Consider the following 19,784-nt stretch of genomic DNA (forward strand, 5'->3'; position numbering starts at 1 on the left):
GTTAGAAGTAAATGCCAGATTTTCATGTTCCAACAGAATTAGATATTGGCCTGGAATTATCTACTGACAGAGAATCAGGATGCACCGATAACGGCGATGGTATGTTATAGAATATTGCCTCCTATTTAGGCAAGACCTGTATCTGAATTAATCGTATGATGTAAATATTCTTGCTGTGTGGTATTTATAGCGAACGAAACTTTAATGAGAAGTGTAACTTAAGTGGGGTGGTGCGGGAAGCCTGTGTGGCGTAGAAGCCTGTGTGGCATAAAAGCCTGTGTGGCTTAGATGCCTGTGTGGCGTAGAAGCCTGTGTGGCATAGTAGCCTGTGTGGCATAGTAGCCTGTGTGGCATAGTAGCCTTTGTGGCAGAGTAGCCTGTGTGGCATAGCAGCTTGTGTAGCGTAGTAGCCTGTGTGGCATAATAGCCTGTGTGGCAGAGTAGCCTGTGTGGCATAGCAGCTTGTGTAGCGTAGTAGCCTGTGTGGCATAGTAGTCTATGTGGCAAAGTAGAATGAGTGGTATAGTGACCTGTTTGGTATAGTGGCCTGTGTGGTATAGTAGCTTGTGTGGCACAGTAGCCTGTGTGGCACAGTAGCCTGTGTGTCATAGTAGCCTTGTGGCAAAGGAGTATGTATGACACAGTGGTTCTGAATATATATCGGGTGAGTATGAGTTGTAATCGTAACAACTTAGTGTTTCGTGAATTTGTACAGTTCATAGTAAGGGGTAAGACTCTTGTCACGTAAGTTTATACGAGATTAATACCCAGTATGTACTTTGTTTATAATTTGCTCTCTGCGTTAATTTAGTAAAGGGTCAGTATGGCCGAGTGTATCGAGGTACGCAGTGTGGTATTGTTTGTTTTCAAAAGGCATCGAAGAAGCACACACGAGGACGTGTGATGATGCAGGACGGCCGTAACGGCGCGGGCTATTATTTTCAATTAGTTTTAGTTAATTTGGAGTTGAAGCTATTTAATCTTATTTTATGATTTCCATTCAAATTACTTCATTAACAATTATTTTAGTAGACTATATTTTTGGAGCGGGTAACTCCGGATGGGGTTGCAAGTGTCGCCTATTTGTTATAAGAACTATGATTATTGTTTCGTTTTTGAGAGTGAGTTGACAATTGACGTTGATGGCGTGTGGACTTGTAAATCCATCGGCTCCGAATTTATTATTATTTTCTTGTGTGCTTCTTTGTTGGAACCGAAAGCAGTTGGTGCACTATGAAGGAACGCCATCTGGCATTTCTATATCGGTCAGACGCGAGGCTCGGCGATCTGACATATATAACATATAATTTAAATTCTTCGTTTAAAGTTCAGTTGAGCTTATAATAATTTTGAAATAAAATTTAATGAATGTACAATTGAATAATGAATGCAATATATTTAAATTATTTTTTAATTACAAAACACTTTGCTCGGAGTATTTTATTTTTATCTAGGCCGTACCCACAGAACTATTAATTAAAAAAATATTAAATTAAAAGAAATACAATTTGGTGGCATACACCTTCCGTGTTCGAGTTCGACTCGTATTCAGCCAATTATTTAGGAATTAAAATTATTCTTTTTTCGGTACAATTGTATTTCATACTTTTGAACACCCTTACCTTGGATCTCTTATAAATAATAATTCTTTCTTGCAACAAGTAAACGGTTGCCTGGTTGCATCGCTATTTAGTGATAAGGCCGCCAATTGTACCTTAGATTATTTTAAAATTTTGTAATTGTTACTTTTAATTTGGTGTACAATAAAGGCCTGGCCACACAGAGTCAGTCAGTGCTAGAAGAAAATCATGTCACCTGTTTGGCCGTGCCTTTAAGAGTTTTGTATTGTATTGTAGTGTATTGCATTGTATTTTTACCACGCTTTTATTAGCTTGGGTTGTATGTATGTATGTATCTATGTAACGGAATCTTTGAACAGTCCGATTAATTTAAAATTTTGAACAATTATCAAGAACCGATGACAATACACGATTTTAATTTATCCCTTTCTCCTCATCAGGATCATCAGGAATCAGGATTAACGATTTTTCTTGTGCGATTTTAGCGTGGTGTTTAGTTTTTAAACTATGTATAATAATTTTTTGTACAGTGTCGACTGGCGGCACGGCGAGCGAGCTACGATACCGCGCGGCGAGCGAACGGGACTATGGCGCGTTGTTGTGTCGTGCGACAAACGCAGTCGGACGGCAGAAGAAGCCGTGCGTCTTCCAAATAGTACCTGCTGGTATGTTTCTTCCTATTTTTTTATATTGTAAGAGTAGCAGACGAGCACGCAGTCCACCTGATGATAAGCAGCGAATGCCTCGAAAAAGTATGTCTCCCTTACCAGACCCTTCACCAGAACACAGCAGGTCTTAACACTGCTGTTATTAAAACGAAAATGGTATATGGGTGGTGCCGCCGAAGTCGAATCACAGAGTTCTACCACCATTAAAAGATATGAAACATGGAGTTTTTTTCACCGCCTCTTTTTTTTTTTTTTTTTTTTTTTTTTTTTTATATATTTGAACCTGACGATAAAGCAGACGTGCTACCTGATGGAAAGTAGTCAACGTCGCCTATGGACATTTGCAACACCAGAGGAGTCGCCAATGCATCGCCGGCTTTGAAGGAGAGCTCTTTTTGCACCTTTTTTGAAGAGCCCCATGTCATAGCGCTCCGGGAATACCTCAGAAGGAAGTTCATTCCACATTTTGCACGTCCGTGGCAAGAACGTCCGCGCAAATCGAACCGTGGAGGACCGCCACGAGTCCAGTTGGTGTGGATGGAACTTCATCCTTCGGCGAGTGGTGCGATGGAGGAACGGTGATGTAGGCACCAGGTCAAATAGTTCCTGGGAACACTCACCATTGTAAAGCCGGTAGAACACGCAGAGGGAACCTATGTCCCTCCGTAAACTTAAAGGTTCTAGCCGATCGGAAATCCTCGGATCGTTGACGATTCGTACTGCGCGTTTCTGTACGGAGTCAAGTGGGTTAAGTTGGTATTGGGGTGCTCCTGCCCAGAGATGCGAGCAGTACTCCATGTGGGGTCTCACTTGCGCCTTATAAAGCAGAAGGAGTTGCCCCGCAGTGAAGTACCGCTTCGCTCTGTTCAGAACGCCCAGCTTCCTTGATGCCAACTTCGCCTTAACGTCCAAATGACCCCGGTATTGCACATCACACGATATGTCAACTCCTAGGATCCCTATACTTTTATCAATGGTGAGTGGAATTCCCTGGAACCGTGGCGCTATGACGAATGGGGTTTTTTTAGCGGTGAACGCTCCTCTTCTCAATAACGAAACTTCTGAAGAGGTGGTTGCGACAGAAGAAGCCGTGCTCTCAGAAAGTGCCTGCTGGTATGATGTTTTATATATAGAAGTAGCAAATGAGTGGGCGGTCCACCTGAAGGTAAGGCTACTGCCGCATATGGACATCTGTGACCAACCCCAGATAATATTAGATTCCGACCTGAGGTCAGCCACAGCGCCGCTAATCCTAAGGACTACGCTGTACTGTCTGGGAAAAGTATGTATCCCTTACCACACCGTTCAAACCAAAATAGAGCAACGCGTAACACTGTTATTAGGCAGAAATAAGTGTGGTTTTCTAAATTCTGTAAAGAATCTATTTTGATTTTAATATCTCGGGTAAATATCGCAACTTTGTATATTGTTTCATTACAAAGGTACGTGTGAAAAAGAATTTGGTGTAACCACTCTGTTTACTTAATAACTGAGCTGTGTATCAAAACTTTTTGGTTTCTATGAAGTGTAAAGATAACATTTCGCCTATATTGATAGTAAAGTACGGCCTATTACTAAAGTTTCCTCACACATTTTTATTTGCAAGATTTTGTTGAATATTATTATTTTAAGCTTTATAACCAACGCTAGTATATAATTTTGGGCTACACACCAAATTTCATTGTAGTAAATCTAAGTACCTTGGGAAAATAATTCATGTTTACCCAGCATAGGATAAGTGCCCAGCATAGGATAGTAAGTAATCACTAACTTATAGAAGTTACACTTCTTTAGAAACAAAAAATAAAGAAGTGTAACTTCTAACGCCGAACCGTAAACATCTTCACCAACTTTCTTGGAAATTTAAAGAAAGTGCATCTGCTACTCTACCTGACTAACTTAGAACGCCCTTTGTTCCTCATAAACACTGTTATTTACTTATTTCTTACAAAGTAAAGTTATAAAATCTTGTCACTAAACTTCTTTAGTAAAAAACTACTTACAAAAGTACTCGCACTCCAATTACTGCACTTTGATGATAATAATATAAACTTTGCACAACTCCTGAAGAAGTATTGAAAAAAATATAAGAATGAGGAATACTCGGCTTAAGGCACTTGTTCTATTGACGGCGAGTGGCGATAAGCGAATTACGTTAATTAGTTGTAAATAGCATATTAGTGATATTATGAATTGCTGTAAAATATAAAATATTAATAGCTATACCCGCTAATATTCAATCCCTTGAGAATCTGAAAAGTTCCAAGTAAAGAGGATAGTATGAAGGAACCTTCGTTCGTGTGGACAAAAGTATAATACGTAAAATACTGACGTTATAGTCCAAAACATATTATTTCGCTTATAAGAAATATTTTTGTTAAGAGTTTGTCGAATATTTTTTTATACATTAGAATTTTTAGATATATGCAATATGCATATTAAAGCGGATTATAATATATCTATTTTATTTACTAATCTAAATATAAGTATAAATTATATAATCATTATTTTAATTCATTTAATGTGAATGAATAATATCGCTAATAGTGAAACAAATACCTATTTCAACTCGGTTAAGTTTTAAGTAAAAAAGTTTTTATTCCGCCGTTGGGCGTTGAACGAAAAACTATAAATCGGCCCGAATATAATCTGTGGATTTATTGTATAATCTGTGAGTTATTACGTAATAAAATAACCTTCGCAAATTTATTGGCTTCGCGGCTTGAGGGTTTGAATAACCGCTACAGATTAAAAAATATTTTCGCTTTCGCGCGTCTTTTCGTTATATTATTATAATATCTGTGATATTCACTAATATTTGTAATATTCTCGTGTCATTGGGAATATTAAAATACCGTGTTGTGAAACTAAAGTGACATTTTTTGTGCATTTTTTTACATAGTTAACTTTTAAATGGTACAAGACTTTTGAAGGTGGTAGAACCCTTTGTGGTTCGACTCCGGCGGTACCACCGCCACACCTATTTCTACCTAATAACAGCAGTGCTAGGCGCTGCTGTGTTTCGGTTTGAAGGGTGTGGTAAGGAAGACAGACTTTTCCGAGGCGTTCCAGCTTAGTCCTCAGGGTGGCGCATATGTGGCCGGCCTCAGGTAGGAATATCTAATCCTATCTGGGGTTCATTACAGATGTCCATGGGCGGCAGTAGCCACTTACCATCAGGTGGACTGTATACTCGTCTGCTACTCCTATATTATAAAAAAGACTATTTTTGTAGGACATTGTCGTAGCCCCAGTCAACAGTTGCACAACCAAGATCATGTTAGTCTCTTCAACCCAACCACTATAACTACATTTTACTGAAACTCTGCAATGCTGATACACAGTAAATTAGTTCCACCCAAATAAAAATTGATTAACACCCAGACAAATCGTATATTAAGAAATATGTTTTGAAATTAATAATGGTTCCTGAAAAAAGCTTTTTAAAATATAAAGCTTAAAGATGAAGGACACCTGTACGTCTGAGAGTCCAAAAAAAGTTCTCAAGGACGTGTGAAGTCTACCAACTCCTATTTTTCCAGCGCGGTGGACTATGGTCTATACCTACGCTGAGAGAACTTTGCCTAGCTATGGGACGCTTGACGACCCTTATTAACCCTAAATTTATATACTTTACAAGAAACCAGCTGCATCATAGTAAAATATTAATAGTTTCATTAATGTTTCACATTATTACCGCGCGTATAGTGAACGTCGTAAAATAAGGAATGTCGTAGATCGATTTTATTACGTTCGACAAAGGCGGAGAGTAATGCCTTTTGGCCACAATCGTATATTGAGAAATATGTTTTGAAATTAATAGTGGTTCCTGATAAAATCTTTTTAAAATATAAAGCTTAAAGATGAAGGACACCTGTACGTCTGAGAGCCCAAAAAAGTTCTCAAAGGCGTCTGAAGCCTGCCAATTCGAACTTGGCCAGCACGGTGGATTATAGCCTGAACCTACGCTGAGAGTACTTTTCCTAGCAGTGGGACGCTTGACGACCCTTATTATTCCTAAACTTAACTACTTTAAAAGAAACCAGCATGATACTAAAATATTAATAGTTTTATTAATGTTTCACATTATTACCGCGCGTACAGTGAGCGTCATAAAATAAGGAATGTCGTAGATCGATTTTATTACGTTCAACAAAGGCGGAGAGTAATGCCTTTTGGCCACAATCATATATTGAGAAATTTGTTTTTGTAATTAAATCGCGGTTTCTGGAACAAAGCTTTTTAAACTATAAAGCTTCACAGTAAAGGACACCTGTACACCAGAGAGTCCATAAAAGGTCTCAAAGGCGTCTGAAGTCTACCAATTCGTAATTGGCCAGCGCGATGAACTGTGGCCTAAGCCCCTGAGACTGAGTCCAGCAGTGGGATAGTTGACAAACAACCCTTATTAACCCTTATTTAAGAACTTAAAATAAACCAGCATGATAGAAAATATTAATAGTTTTATAAATGTTTCACATTATTACCGCGCGTACACAGTGAGCGTCGTAAAATAAGGAATGTCGTAGATCGATTTTATTACGTTCGACAAAGGCGGAGAGTAATGCCTTTTGGTCACAATCGTATATTGAGAAATATGTTTTTGAAATTAAAACGCGGTTCTTGGACAAAAGTTTTTTTTTAATATAAAGCTTAACGGTGTAGGACACCTGTACTCCTGAGAGTCCAAAAAAAGTTCTCAAAGGCGTCTGAAGCCTGCCAATTCGAACTTGGCCAGCACGGTGGATTATAGCCTGAAATGCCATTCATCATAAATGTTCCAAGGCTGCTGACCGTGACAGCTGACAGTTAGTTGAGTGAGACTCACTCATATTCTCTCGAAGTTCATATTATACTGACTTTCCGCAACTCATCAGCAGATGGCACTAGTAGGACACTGAATCACGTTATCGAAGTTTTCTGCACATCTCAGACTCACATCAAGTTCCGAACCGAGACTGTCGGAGCACGGCCGCACCTAACCTAGCTTGAAGATCGCTGCCAAACTGATAGTTCAACGCAATATAATAGTTCAAGACAATTTTGGTTAGGTTAGCAATTAATTAATTTGTACGTTGGTTCGATAGCCGACCCCCATTGCGGTTGATTCACGCCGGGCGACGGGTCATCATGAATTAATTGTTTCGTTAAGTAAAGACACCGCAAATTGGAAATAAAATGGGTAATTTTAAACGAAAATGTATGAATAAAGTTAATTGTTTTTTTTGTAATGTAAAGAAAGCGTGTAATTCACTTGATGAGTGGTGTGAACTGTAATGACAAGACATGACGTGTATGATCTGTGACAGGTAGATAACGGTCAGATTCAGGCAGTAACCTATCTGGGGTTGATCACTGATACCCCCAACTACTGAGACACTGACAATTAGATTAAATTTATGGGTGTAGAGCGGACATTGTCAAGATTTTCATGCAACTTCCATCGAGCTTCACACTGACACTATCTCGGATTGATTAACGGTCGACATATATTTCAGATAGACTTACTAACGAGGGGAGATAACACTGGCACACCTATTTCAAGGAGAAGTTATACCACCGACACTTTTATTTCTAGAGTACAGCAGTTCTTACATTTCGATGAAATGAGCCTAGGAAAAAATCTAAATTCAACATTTAAATATCTGTCTAGTCGGAGATCGAACCCACAACGCTAGCAAGTCAGGTGTCCTAGCGACCGCTACGCCAGCCGCCAAAGAATTCGTTGCTAATTTTAAAAAATATATTTCTAAGATTTTCCCTCCCTAATCAAAAAAGTTTTAACACCCCCAAGTTAAAGGACAGTAAATCAAAAATATGACAGCAGATAACCGCTATCGATATCATGCTAATTAATATAATTGAGCAATTTAATTAAAACATTCCACATTCCCGAATATTGATCCTGGTTATCGAGAAGTAGAATGGATGTGGTTAGATCGTTATGTAGTTATGTAGTTTAATGGGAATTTGGAATAATCCAAATTCAAAAATATGTTTATTTTTAAGAAAAAGTTTTTCTGAAGGAGGTAGAACCCCTTGTGGTTCGCCTCCGGCGGTACCACCGACACACCTATTTCTGCCTATTAACAGTAGTGTAAAGCGCTGCTGTGTTCTGGTTTGAAGCGTGGTAAGGGGGACATACATTTCCGAGGCGTTCCAGCTTAGTCTTCAGGGGTAGCGGCGCATCTCTAGTCGACCTCAGATAGGAATAGGAATCTTCTTTGGACTTGATTACATATGTCCATGGGCGGCAGTAACCACTTACCATCAAGTGGACTGCATGTTTCTATGTCTAATTTTTGGATAATATATTAGGTATATTTCTTTTATGGCCTATTGTTGAACATGACATTGTGGTTCGACTCCGGAGACATCACCGCACACCTATTTCTATCTGTTTATTTGTCCTTATAGATATATATACAAAACCCACCCCTAAGGGGGTGAAATGGGGCATGAAAGTTTCTAAGGTAATTTACGTTTTTAAACCACTGAACTGGATTTAAATCCACAGGGAAATGCTTATGAAGATCGATAAAAAAATATTTATACTTAATAGATAGGTAACTAAAGAAAATATTTGCTGATTTTTCAATGCATAGCCGAAACCATTAAAAAAATAAATATTTTTGTCCAAAAACTTTGGCAGTAAAATTTTGCTTCACTAATAAATTATTTTTTATACGACCAATACACTGATGGTAAGTGCCATGGATATTTGCAACGCTAGTTCAAATTAGCGTTCTACCTCAGATCCTCAGACACTGTTACCCTTAAGCACTATGTTGAACCCTTACCACAGTCATCAAATCGGAACATAGAAGCCCATAACACTGCTGTTATTAGGCAGAAGTAAAAGAATGTTACCACGATACTTAAATAATAGTTCATCGCGTTACAATAAATATGTATGCCGCTTTTACCACTAACATCATTAAAATAACAATATATAAGTGCAAAAATACCTCCTAACTTCTTAGTATTGAAAATAAGAAGTACATTTGTCGATAAAGCAAAGTTGCAGAGTCGCGTATAACGAGAAAAGTTGCAAAGCTCACGCTCGGTCACATTGCAACTATTGCGACACTTTGACATGTTACACACATTCATCCATTTAGTATGCTTATTTATATTATTATAAGTACGTTATTCTATCTAATTAAAAATTTTACTACTTATTCATCAATTCTAACTAAAACCACTCAACAACATTTTGGACAAAATTTCTGATAGTATTTAAATGCGATTTTTGATAAGAATTAGTGACCATTTAATATCAATATTCACCACTTATCGCCAAAACTAGTCCTAAAATAACAAAAATAAGAACAATTATCCTTAGTATTGGAAATAAAATGAAAATTTGTCGATATAAAGCAAAGTTGCGAAGTCGCGTATAACGAGAAAAGTTGCAACGCTCACGCTCGGTCACATTGCAACTATTTCACGACAATTCGACATGTTACACACATTCATCCATTAAATAAACTTATTTATATTATTATTAAAAGTTTAAAATTTTTAAATATAAGATATTAAAAATAAAGATGGTCGCCAAAAGTTTTGACGGTATTTAAGCGACTTGTAAGAATTATAATAATTACTGAAAAACATGTTTAATCTGCACCAATTTTATCTCTCCCATTACTAAAATAACAATGTAAGTCCAGAAATACCTCCTAAGTATTTTATATTACATAGTATTGAAATGAAAAAGTACATTTGTCGATAAAGCAAAGTTGCGGAGTCGCATATAACGAGAAAAGTTGCAACGCTCACGCTCGGTCACATTGCAACTATTGCGACACTTTGACATGTTACACACATTCATCTATTACCAACCCCGGCCACGCTTGGTGAAATAAATAAAAGTATTAGAGATCACAGATTCACCGAGAAAGTACGTTCTATTTGCAATGCGAAATGGGATTAAAAGTATAATGATACAATTTTTAGTTAACCCATTAAATTACTTTTTGAGTTTTGCTGATATGCAAATCAAATTTACTTAATAGGATTATTACAATTGACAATACATAATTTTATACGTATACATTTTTTATAATAGGGTTCGAACTCAGGTTGGTCACAGATGTGTTGCTACCTCTGAGGACTGAACTGGAACGCACTAGATAAGTCTATCTTCCTTACCACACCCTTATAACTGAAACACATCAGCGCTAATCACTGCTGTTACTAGGCCTCCGATTATGCCTCCGTGGTCGAAACACAAAGAGTTCTACCACCTTCAGAATGACTTGAAGGTGGTAGAACCCTTTGTGGTTCGACTCCGGCGGCACCACCACCACACCTATTTCTACCTAATAACAGCAGTGTTAGGCGCTGCTGTGTTCCGGTTTGAAGGGTGTGGTAAGGGAGACAGGCTTTTCCGAGGCGTCCCAGCTTAGTCCTCAGGGGTAGCGGCGCATCTGTGGCCGAACTCAGGTAGGAATATCTAATCCTATCTGGGGTTGATTACAGATGTCCATGGGCGGCAGTAGCCACTTACCATCAGGTGAACTGCATGCTCGTCTGCTACTCCTATATAATAATAAAAAAACGATCATTGCTAGCAATAAATTATACATAGTAAACATATTAAAATCAATCATTTATATTAAAAATTACCCACTTATCCGCATAATTTCGCATTGCGCACATAATGAAGACATGAAAAATTCGACACACATTTCGAATCACATCCTGTACCTAAATATATTTTACTAACGAAATCCTAAATTTCAATCCGTAGCGAAATCTATAAGCAATCATCCGTTACTGTCGACAGCCAGACAAACTGACATTTGCTTTTTAATATACCTCCGTGGCTTTGTGACGATTCAGCCTTTGCTATTCGGTGAGGATTTTTCGTTATATTTTTTCGATATTTCCAACAGAATGAGAATGGAATATACATTGACATTTTCAGTCTATCTCCACCAGTCATGTTGGTTGTTAAAATGCTTTGAAGACTCGGATTTCATTCTGTGGCGGTTGATTTTTTTCTTTTTTATAACGACTAAATGTATTGGTATAGACTATGAAACTGTAGTGGTGGAAACTCGGCTTTTCAGTCGGGGGAATAAAGTATAATCCTATTGGTGATTTTTCAAAGTTACGACTGTGCGTATTAGAAATTGATTATTACTTGCCTTAGCAATGAAGGAAAATATCGTGAGGAAACCTATATTTATACCTATAAGTCTACCAATTCGCACTTGGCCAGCGCGGTGGATTATGGTCTAATGACCTGTACCCTTACCATAAGTTTTTACGTTTTTACAAATATGACTGTTTTGGTATTTGTTTACGTATTTGCCCCTACAAATTCCAATCAACGCCCCTAGCGGATTGTATCAGAATTGTAGTAACGTAACATTAAATGTCTAAATTGACAAAATGGCGCTTTATGTTTTGTCTCTCTTCTTTGCGAGCATGTGAGGCAGACAAAAAGACCTGAGCACTTACTTATTGTTACGTTTACTCAGTCTACTGAAGGAAACGAAACACAATAATGGATTGAGTAAACGTAACGTAAAATTGTGGAATGTTTTGACTCATGGTAAGGGTACTGTACCCAGCAGTGGGATAGTAGTGTAGACGACGACGACAATACAAGCATATTCAAGTAGGTTTTATGCTTGTTACTTAGTTTTATATATAGGATAGGAAAAACAGGGAAAATAGGAAAATCCTATTTTAATATGTGTAACAGATAGGGGAATTGGAAATATTCCGGCGAAGTTCAATAGAGGCAATATTGGAACAACTAACAAGATAGAGCCTCGGCGCTGACGAAATGCAGCCTCCAGTTACGCACGAATACATTAGATTAACTTTACGAGACTCTACGACTCTACTGCTATATGTTACGAAACTCTATTTTTATATATAGGAGTAGCAGACGAGTATGCAGTCCATCTGATGGTAAGTGGCTACTGCCGCCCATAAACTGTAATCAACTCCAGATAGGATTAGATTCATATCTTAGGTCGGCCACGAATGCGCCGCTACCCCTGAGGACTAAACTGGAACGCCTACGAAAAGTATGTCTCCCTTAACACGCCCAAACCAGAACACAGCAGCGCTTAACACTGCTGTTATAAGGCAAAAAAGGTGTGGGCCTGTTACCGTTGGAGTCGCACCTCAAAGGGTTCTACTATCTTTAACTTACTTTTAGGACTCTTCTCCTATAATATGTTTTGTTTTTAGAACATGACCATTCTGTTTTTTTTAGTTTGACAATTCGCGTGGTAAGGCGGTCATCATACCGATCTGACACGCTATGGGTTTCAGGTTCTAATCCCGCTCAGCCAGACGTCTAAACTCTAAATGATGCATTTAGATTTTTTTCTGGGTCTGGGTGTTTGTGTATTGTACTTTGTATGTGTATATCACCCACGACACAGGGAATCTAAGTGTGGAACTCTGAGTGTAGAAAATATCTTTTTTAACGTTTTTTATGTTAGAAATTGTGAAATAGTTAACCTTTTGAAAAGGTTCTTAGAAAAATGCGAGGAAAACTAAACGCTCAGGCGTTCTCTCGAATATTTTTAAAATTTGCAACAAAGTTCTCAAAGTGTGAACTCTACCATTCGTTGACGACTATTTTCAAAATATATTGCACACACATTCCGTATTTTTAAGTGAATAAAGTAAAAATGCTAACTTGTCGGGGCGTTACTAATTTGACACATTTTGGTACGTGCAACACTTTCGGGGGTACATTTTTCAAATTTCGTGAGCGGGGAAACGTGACGCGTTCTAGCGTTTAGGGGGTTTGGTAACTTGCGATTTAAATTTCGATTTTTTTACTACTATGCGATTACACCTCTAAATCGATAAAATGTTATTTACATTGATTAAATATTGGAATATTATAGTTATGTTGCGTATATTTAACAAACTAGTAAATGAATAAGCTTATAATATGGTCCATAGTTAATAATATCACCCAAACGTTAAACCTTCATGATATCGTAGTCATTTTGAAAGCTATAAAATTTAAAAGACGAGCTCGTTAAATGACGAGCTTAAAGCTGAATAAATATATCACAGTTATCACATACTATGACTTATGCACTAGTCGTTCTTATTTTTTATTTATTTTTGAACGGAATAGGAACGATGATTTCATAAATCATCTAAAGACAGCTTCAAAGCCATCAGATAAAAACTTTCAAGTGTTTAAAATTAACTCATTTTTTGCCTTTTATTACAAACGCATTATACTATTAGAAGGTCCTGAGAACTTCCGAAAACACCGCAGTTGCAAGTCGCCCCATGCACATCCACCCTTATTTTTATTTTTTCACAATTGTCACCGGACTGTTTTAAAACTGTTCCGAGTGTTTCGCATTTCGAATAAAATTGACAATCGCCGGCGCGAAATGATATTGTGATTCGGCGGCGTGAAATAAAATGTATTGTCCCGTGCCATCACCGCGATGACCTGTTCGACGAGCACTGGATAGGCGGAAAGAGATAAACGATAATCGCTTTTTTGAAGTGAAAGCTTCTTCACCGGCGTCGTGCACTTTTGTGATGGGTAGCCAGCTGAAAGGACCAGTCATACCGCTGCTTCAATGAGTATTGACGAGTGACGAGTATTGACGATTGAAATTAATCGATCGTCTTCATTTGAACCTTCCATATATTAGTAAAGTTTACTCACTCCTAACAAGAAAATGTAACCAGTTTTGACAATTGAAATTGTCACTGTCATCTATTTTCGTGTTTGAAAAAAAATAATAAAATGTAGCATTTACGAATGAAACGATATTTCTCCGCACTATTTCTTCGATTTCGTGTTTCTGCACAAGTTAACTGCGCATGTAAGCATTGTTCCGCGTAAATTACACCATGAAAGTCATTAAATAGCTGTCAGAATTGTCAGCCGTTTAAGCCATTTAATGGCTTCCTTCAATTCCAAGGCGGTGAGATATCTATACTTATCTATGAAAGCTTCTGACAACGTTTGATAAATCAACTTTCATTTATTCATGGGTTTGTTCCATTGCTAACAACCAGGCTTTTCGTAAGACACACAGCGTACGTGCCGTACAGAGTAAACTGTACTCAGTCAGTCAACTTTACTCAGTTTTGGGAAGAGATATATACGGAGGAGTGGGATTTACGAAGGGCTGTAGCCAAATAGGTTATAATAAACAAAAATAAGTGAAGCGATGGTATTGCCGCTGTGGGTGATACAATACAAAATATTTTTTTCATGTGCTAACATTATCAGTTAATATTTTTAAGCTTATCTTCTCGCTTCTCTTCATCGGCGGAACAAGTCCTCAACTCCATTGTTTTCCACGATAAAATAAATGTACTGTACTTGTATTCCATCATATCCTTTTTTACAACAATTTTATACAAACTGAAAATTATTTGAAGGTACAATTTTTACACATAGATAACTTTATATTTTTGTAGAATAATTTTATAAAATAAATACTGCTGATGTTTAGAAGTAAAATTTCGAAATATATGATATTTTTAGTGCAGCATAATGACTTATTACTGATCTGAAGAAGTTAAACTTCTCGTATCAGTTTCTTTTTTGGCCACATCATACGACAATAAAGAAGTTTAACTTCTTTTAACAGTTTTCTTCATCACCCACATCGTGCGATACTTAAGAAGCACAACTTCTTTTATCGATTTTTTTGTCTACATAATAGGCCCCGAAAGAAGTCCATCTTTTACTATCAAATCTTCTGAAGAACTTACTTGAAGAATCTTACTTGAAGAAGTTCAACTTTTTTATTACTTATCTTCTTCACCAGCTCGACCTTCTCCACCACGGAACTGCACAGCCAACAGAGTGCTCAAGAACGGGGAGGCCTTCCTCACGGTGAAGTGTATAGCTGGTTACGACGGAGGCCTCAGCCAGCACTTCACGTTGGAGGCCTTGGGGGAGACCGGGAGGGTCCTGGTCAATAACACAGCTGGACCGCTTGGTAAGATACGCAAATTGAGGTTTATATAGATTAACTTAATTATAGGTATATAGTAGTGATACCCTTATTTCACCTGAAACTTCACCTCTCAATCGTAGGGACCAAGGTTCGAGTCCTAAGCTCCTGACAGACTTAATCTTAGATTATACTTTTGATTTACCACATTATTGTCTATAGAAAATAATTATCATTTGCTTAAAACGGTGTAGTAAAATAATTATATAGGAACGCTACAAGCTAGAGATCCTTAGAAGCCTTAAAAAGTTCTTAGAGGACGTGGAGTGAGCCTAAATAAAGAAGTCTTGAGTGTAAAAAAATAACAATTTTATTAATAATGTTGACAAATACCTAGTAAAAAATTATTTTTGGAAATTCAGGTAAAATATATTTTACCTATATTTATGTTAAGCAAATCCTCTATCCTTCTGTTAAGCAATTTTTTTTTATATATAATTAGAACTAAATGCGAATTGTAGTTAGTTCTGGGATAATTTTGACCTGGGATTCGAACTCCAGACTTTAAGTTCTTCGTGTAAATTTTCTCATTGTCCCCAGACATGGTAGTCTGGTTGAACATAAGCTGGTCAGCATTGGAGATGCTGTCGGAGGAGGAGAACCTGGCGGTCAGCGCACGGAACAGCAAGGGTGTCTCCGATCCTGTGATGCTCAGGGAGCTGGTGTACAAGGATGCGGCGAAGCAGACTGGTATGTTTATTTTGTATAAGAAGAGTTTTTTGTGTAATTGGTCTACTACCAATGTGCAAAAAAAATTAAAAAAAAACCTTTTTGAAAAATTCAAGTTACTCCGGAAGCACCATCGTCACACCATTTTTGCCTAATACGAGTAACAAAAGTATTATCATTGCTTTTATTAGGCTGTTTTTCTGTTTTCTCTGTATTCTGTTCTAAAAAATGGTAAGGCAGAAAGTTACATGACCCGTAACAACTTAATCCCTACAGGTAATCATAATCAATAAGTAAATTAAAGCGAAATATTTGCACTTTGTCGCTGGTGAGAACTACATAAAATCCTTTTGTATGGAATACTACTTAACATCACCTAAGCTACAAGATCGTAGCACCAAACTTCCATATCATCGCACCAAACGACTTATTCCCGTAATTAGCTACTCAGCTACTTTCTATTGAACCAGAGGAAACCCGAGTAGCGTCTAAGTTTCCGGGCGCGGCGGCGCTGGCGGCGTTGGCGGCGCTCCTCACCGCCGGGGGCGCCATCGCTGCCATAGCTATACGAAGGTATGCCTTATTACCACCATTATAATATATTGCCGTCCTATCAAGCTTAGAAAGATATAGAGTTAATAAAGCTCAAGAAAAGCATATATGTGTATAAGTAGTATCAATAGAAATTAGTGGCAAAAGGTAATTATTATGTTAACGAATATTTTTAAACATCTACAGATTTTTATCATTTTCATAAATAATTACAAAACCAAGAGATATAATTTATTTCTTATATTCTGGATAATAGGGTGCAACTTAGGTTGTAGCCTCATGTCTACTTGACATTTTTGAATTTAAAGACACTGTATTCATTAATATTTTCATAAATACTCTTAATGACAAAACAAAGTGACATAATTTTCTTAGGTTCCCATAACAGGTATATACTAACATATTGCCCTAAGCCTTCTTAACGGTGAATTTAGGGATACTGTACACATATAGATCATTAACATTTTCATAAAATCATACTGACAAAAGCAAGTGACATATTGCTTTTCTTATTTTGCCCAGACCAGGAACAATCTAACATATTGCCCATTGCCGTCTTATAATATATAGATTACATTACAGCAGGCGCAACGAAGCTACCACCACTAGTAAGCGTCCATCGCAGAGCGTGGTGCAAGTCGACGCGAACGGTCGACGGTACCTCATCGCGTATCCCGCTGCTGACAAGCTGGAGACGAAGCCTGACATCCTGAACCCTAAGGCTGGTGAGTTCTGGAAGTCTTCAGGGTCATTGTGAACTCTAAGTTTTTTAAACCCTAGTGTTTTTTTTAATGGAGTAACAGACGATCTCGCAGTAGGGTTCCGTCATCGTGAACCCTAAGTCTGTGATATTCTGGTGTTTTTTTTCTTTTTTAATATAGGAGTAGCATGAGCATGATGTTACGGCCGCCCATGGGCATCTATAATCAAATCTAGATAATTAATTAGATTTCTATCTTAGGTTGGCCTGTGTGCGTTATCCCTGAAGACTAAGCTATGTCTCGGAAAATTATCTCTCCTTTACCACAATCTTCATACCAGAACACAGCAGCGGTTAACACTGCTATTATTAGGCAGGAATAGGCGTGGCGGCGGTGCCGCCGGAATCGAACTATTTAGTATTAAAATATAAAGCAAAGTGATTGTTTAGCAGAGAGCCAGCCACCGCGAGTGGTGCTGGAGTCCAGCGACAACAAGAGCTACACCATCAAGGAGGCGCCGAGCGTGGCCAAGACGCCCTACACCCCACCAACACCTGAAGATGATATGGTAACAATCGATCCGTTGTTTTAATGATTTTTTTCTGTTTCCATTCGCCGTACTACGATGCACTTATTATCCTGATCACCCTTTGGTATGCAAAACATTACAGAGATTGATTATTAATACTGAGCGTGTCAGGGATCCTCAAGTAGGACTCGATTATGGATGTGCATGAACAGCAATTGCCATTTGCCATCACGTTAAATGCATGTTTTTTTATAAAATGTCATAAAAAAGGAACATTGAAATGGCTTTAGTATAATGTCGCAAATATCAATGTTAATTAAATTCATGTGTTACGAAATACGAATGACAGGAATAGCCACTGCAAGTGTGTGTGTAACATGGATCCATTGATGAAATAGCCGTCATGAGAGTTGTACACATATGCATGAAACATGACCACTCATTGATACGCTACGATATTGATATGCGACGATAGTTTTGTACTGTGTTTATATGTACACACATTTGTTCAATTTGTGATTATTATTATTTGAAGTCTAAGTGTCAATCCATACTTGAACAGTGTGAACTAAATATTTTCTAAGAAACCTGTGTCCAACAGTGGGACAATAATGGTTTTCAAATAATAAATAATAATAAGATGAATTTCTCACGCACAGACATTCAGAATTTTGGAGGTGACATTTAAATTTTTGGAGGTAGTATTACTACCTCTTAGACCTGGGACTAAACTGGAATGTTCAATGTGCTAATATTTTTCTTTTGTTCACAGATGCCACAAAGATAGCATACGGAAGTTGAACAGTACGTCGTGTAAATATAATTTTAATAGACTATTGTAAATTCCAAAGATTGCCAATGATACTTACAGGGCTTCTAAGTGGGCTATAGTATTGCATTTTGTGGAAATCTTGCAACGATATTGCATGCGGCAATATTGCCGGTGACTTGTTGCAACGTTTTGGTATAGTACGACTGCAATATAGCCCGATAGTTATCGACAGGCGGTATCACAACACCAAACTGTTCAATATTGCCGGGCAATATTAAAATTTATAGAGAAACAGGTATTAGTCGTATGAATTACAACTTTATGCCTTGGAGGGCCAAGATTCAAATCTAAATTACGTGCCTCTTCTTCAAAGTTAGATACGTTTAAAATTAAATGAAACACGCGGTTAAATGGAAAAGGGGCATATCGCGAGGAAACCTATATAGGAATATGAAGTTATATAATTATAAAATAAACTCAAAGTTATGTAAAATCATCATCTGTACTTAGCTGGCGTGATAGAGAAAAATCTAAACCCTTGAAATTTTAAGAAGGGAAATAATGACAAATAAATAATATTTGCAGCAAGTATAGCACTACGTTGCAATCATTTACACTCAGCGGCAATATTGCAACTACAAATTGCACCAAAATAGCCCGTTTAAGAGCCCCCTAAGACGAGTATAGACGAATTCTTCCATATCAGTTATTATAATAATTGTATTGGAAATGTACTGTCAAGTTGTCTTGTATGTTTTCAAGAGTGATCACACGCGTCCAATTTTGATTTTCTAACCACGCAAAATATGGTGCAATACAGAAGACCCCCACTAATTCAAATTTAATTTTTTGATTTTTTACTTTTTTTTTCATAAATGAGTATTTTAAATTACTTCGTAAAGAACTCTTTTAGAATGTCACGGATCTACTCGGTTGTCATCAAAATACCGACGTGGTTTTCAAATTTTCATATGTTTTGGAAAAATAAGATCTATATTTTATACTTGCATGAAAGTTTCAAAATTTTATTATATTTTTTAAAGTTTTTTGGAATATTCAATGTATCTATGAGCTTAGAAAATTTAATTAAAATCAAAAAAATATTCAAATTAATTTTATTAAAAAGAATCTTGACAATACATTTCCAAATGAAATGAGATTTAATTATAATAGTTAAATATAGATAGTATTGTAAATTCTATGATATTGTAATAAATGTTGATTCTTTAATAAAATTCTGATTTTTATCGCTGTTTCATTTAACATGGCTCCTATTTCTTAGCCCATTACATAGCGTCTATTATCTATATCATGTATATTTATTATCTAT

At 37.2% G+C, this 19,784-nt stretch overlaps 1 protein-coding gene across 1 annotated transcript in view; it reads left to right on the forward strand.

Moving 5' to 3' along the window:
* LOC140745286 (neural cell adhesion molecule 1) overlaps positions 1 to 18,744 on the forward strand; it is a 222,165-nt gene extending 203,421 nt beyond the window's left edge. The window contains exons 13-19 of the mRNA XM_073077053.1: positions 2,111 to 2,245; positions 15,043 to 15,216; positions 15,772 to 15,921; positions 16,371 to 16,473; positions 17,038 to 17,177; positions 17,606 to 17,721; positions 18,455 to 18,744. Coding sequence (XP_072933154.1) covers positions 2,111 to 2,245; positions 15,043 to 15,216; positions 15,772 to 15,921; positions 16,371 to 16,473; positions 17,038 to 17,177; positions 17,606 to 17,721; positions 18,455 to 18,469 — 833 coding nt within the window. The 3' untranslated portion in view covers positions 18,470 to 18,744. The remainder of the gene's footprint in view (positions 1 to 2,110; positions 2,246 to 15,042; positions 15,217 to 15,771; positions 15,922 to 16,370; positions 16,474 to 17,037; positions 17,178 to 17,605; positions 17,722 to 18,454) is intronic.
* The last annotated feature ends 1,040 nt before the right edge of the window (positions 18,745 to 19,784 follow it).

Source organism: Epargyreus clarus, unplaced genomic scaffold, assembly GCF_041222505.1.
Source record: "Epargyreus clarus isolate Ecla_fem2 unplaced genomic scaffold, WU_Ecla_fem_2.2 ptg000010l, whole genome shotgun sequence".
Taxonomy (NCBI): Eukaryota; Metazoa; Arthropoda; class Insecta; order Lepidoptera; family Hesperiidae; genus Epargyreus; species Epargyreus clarus.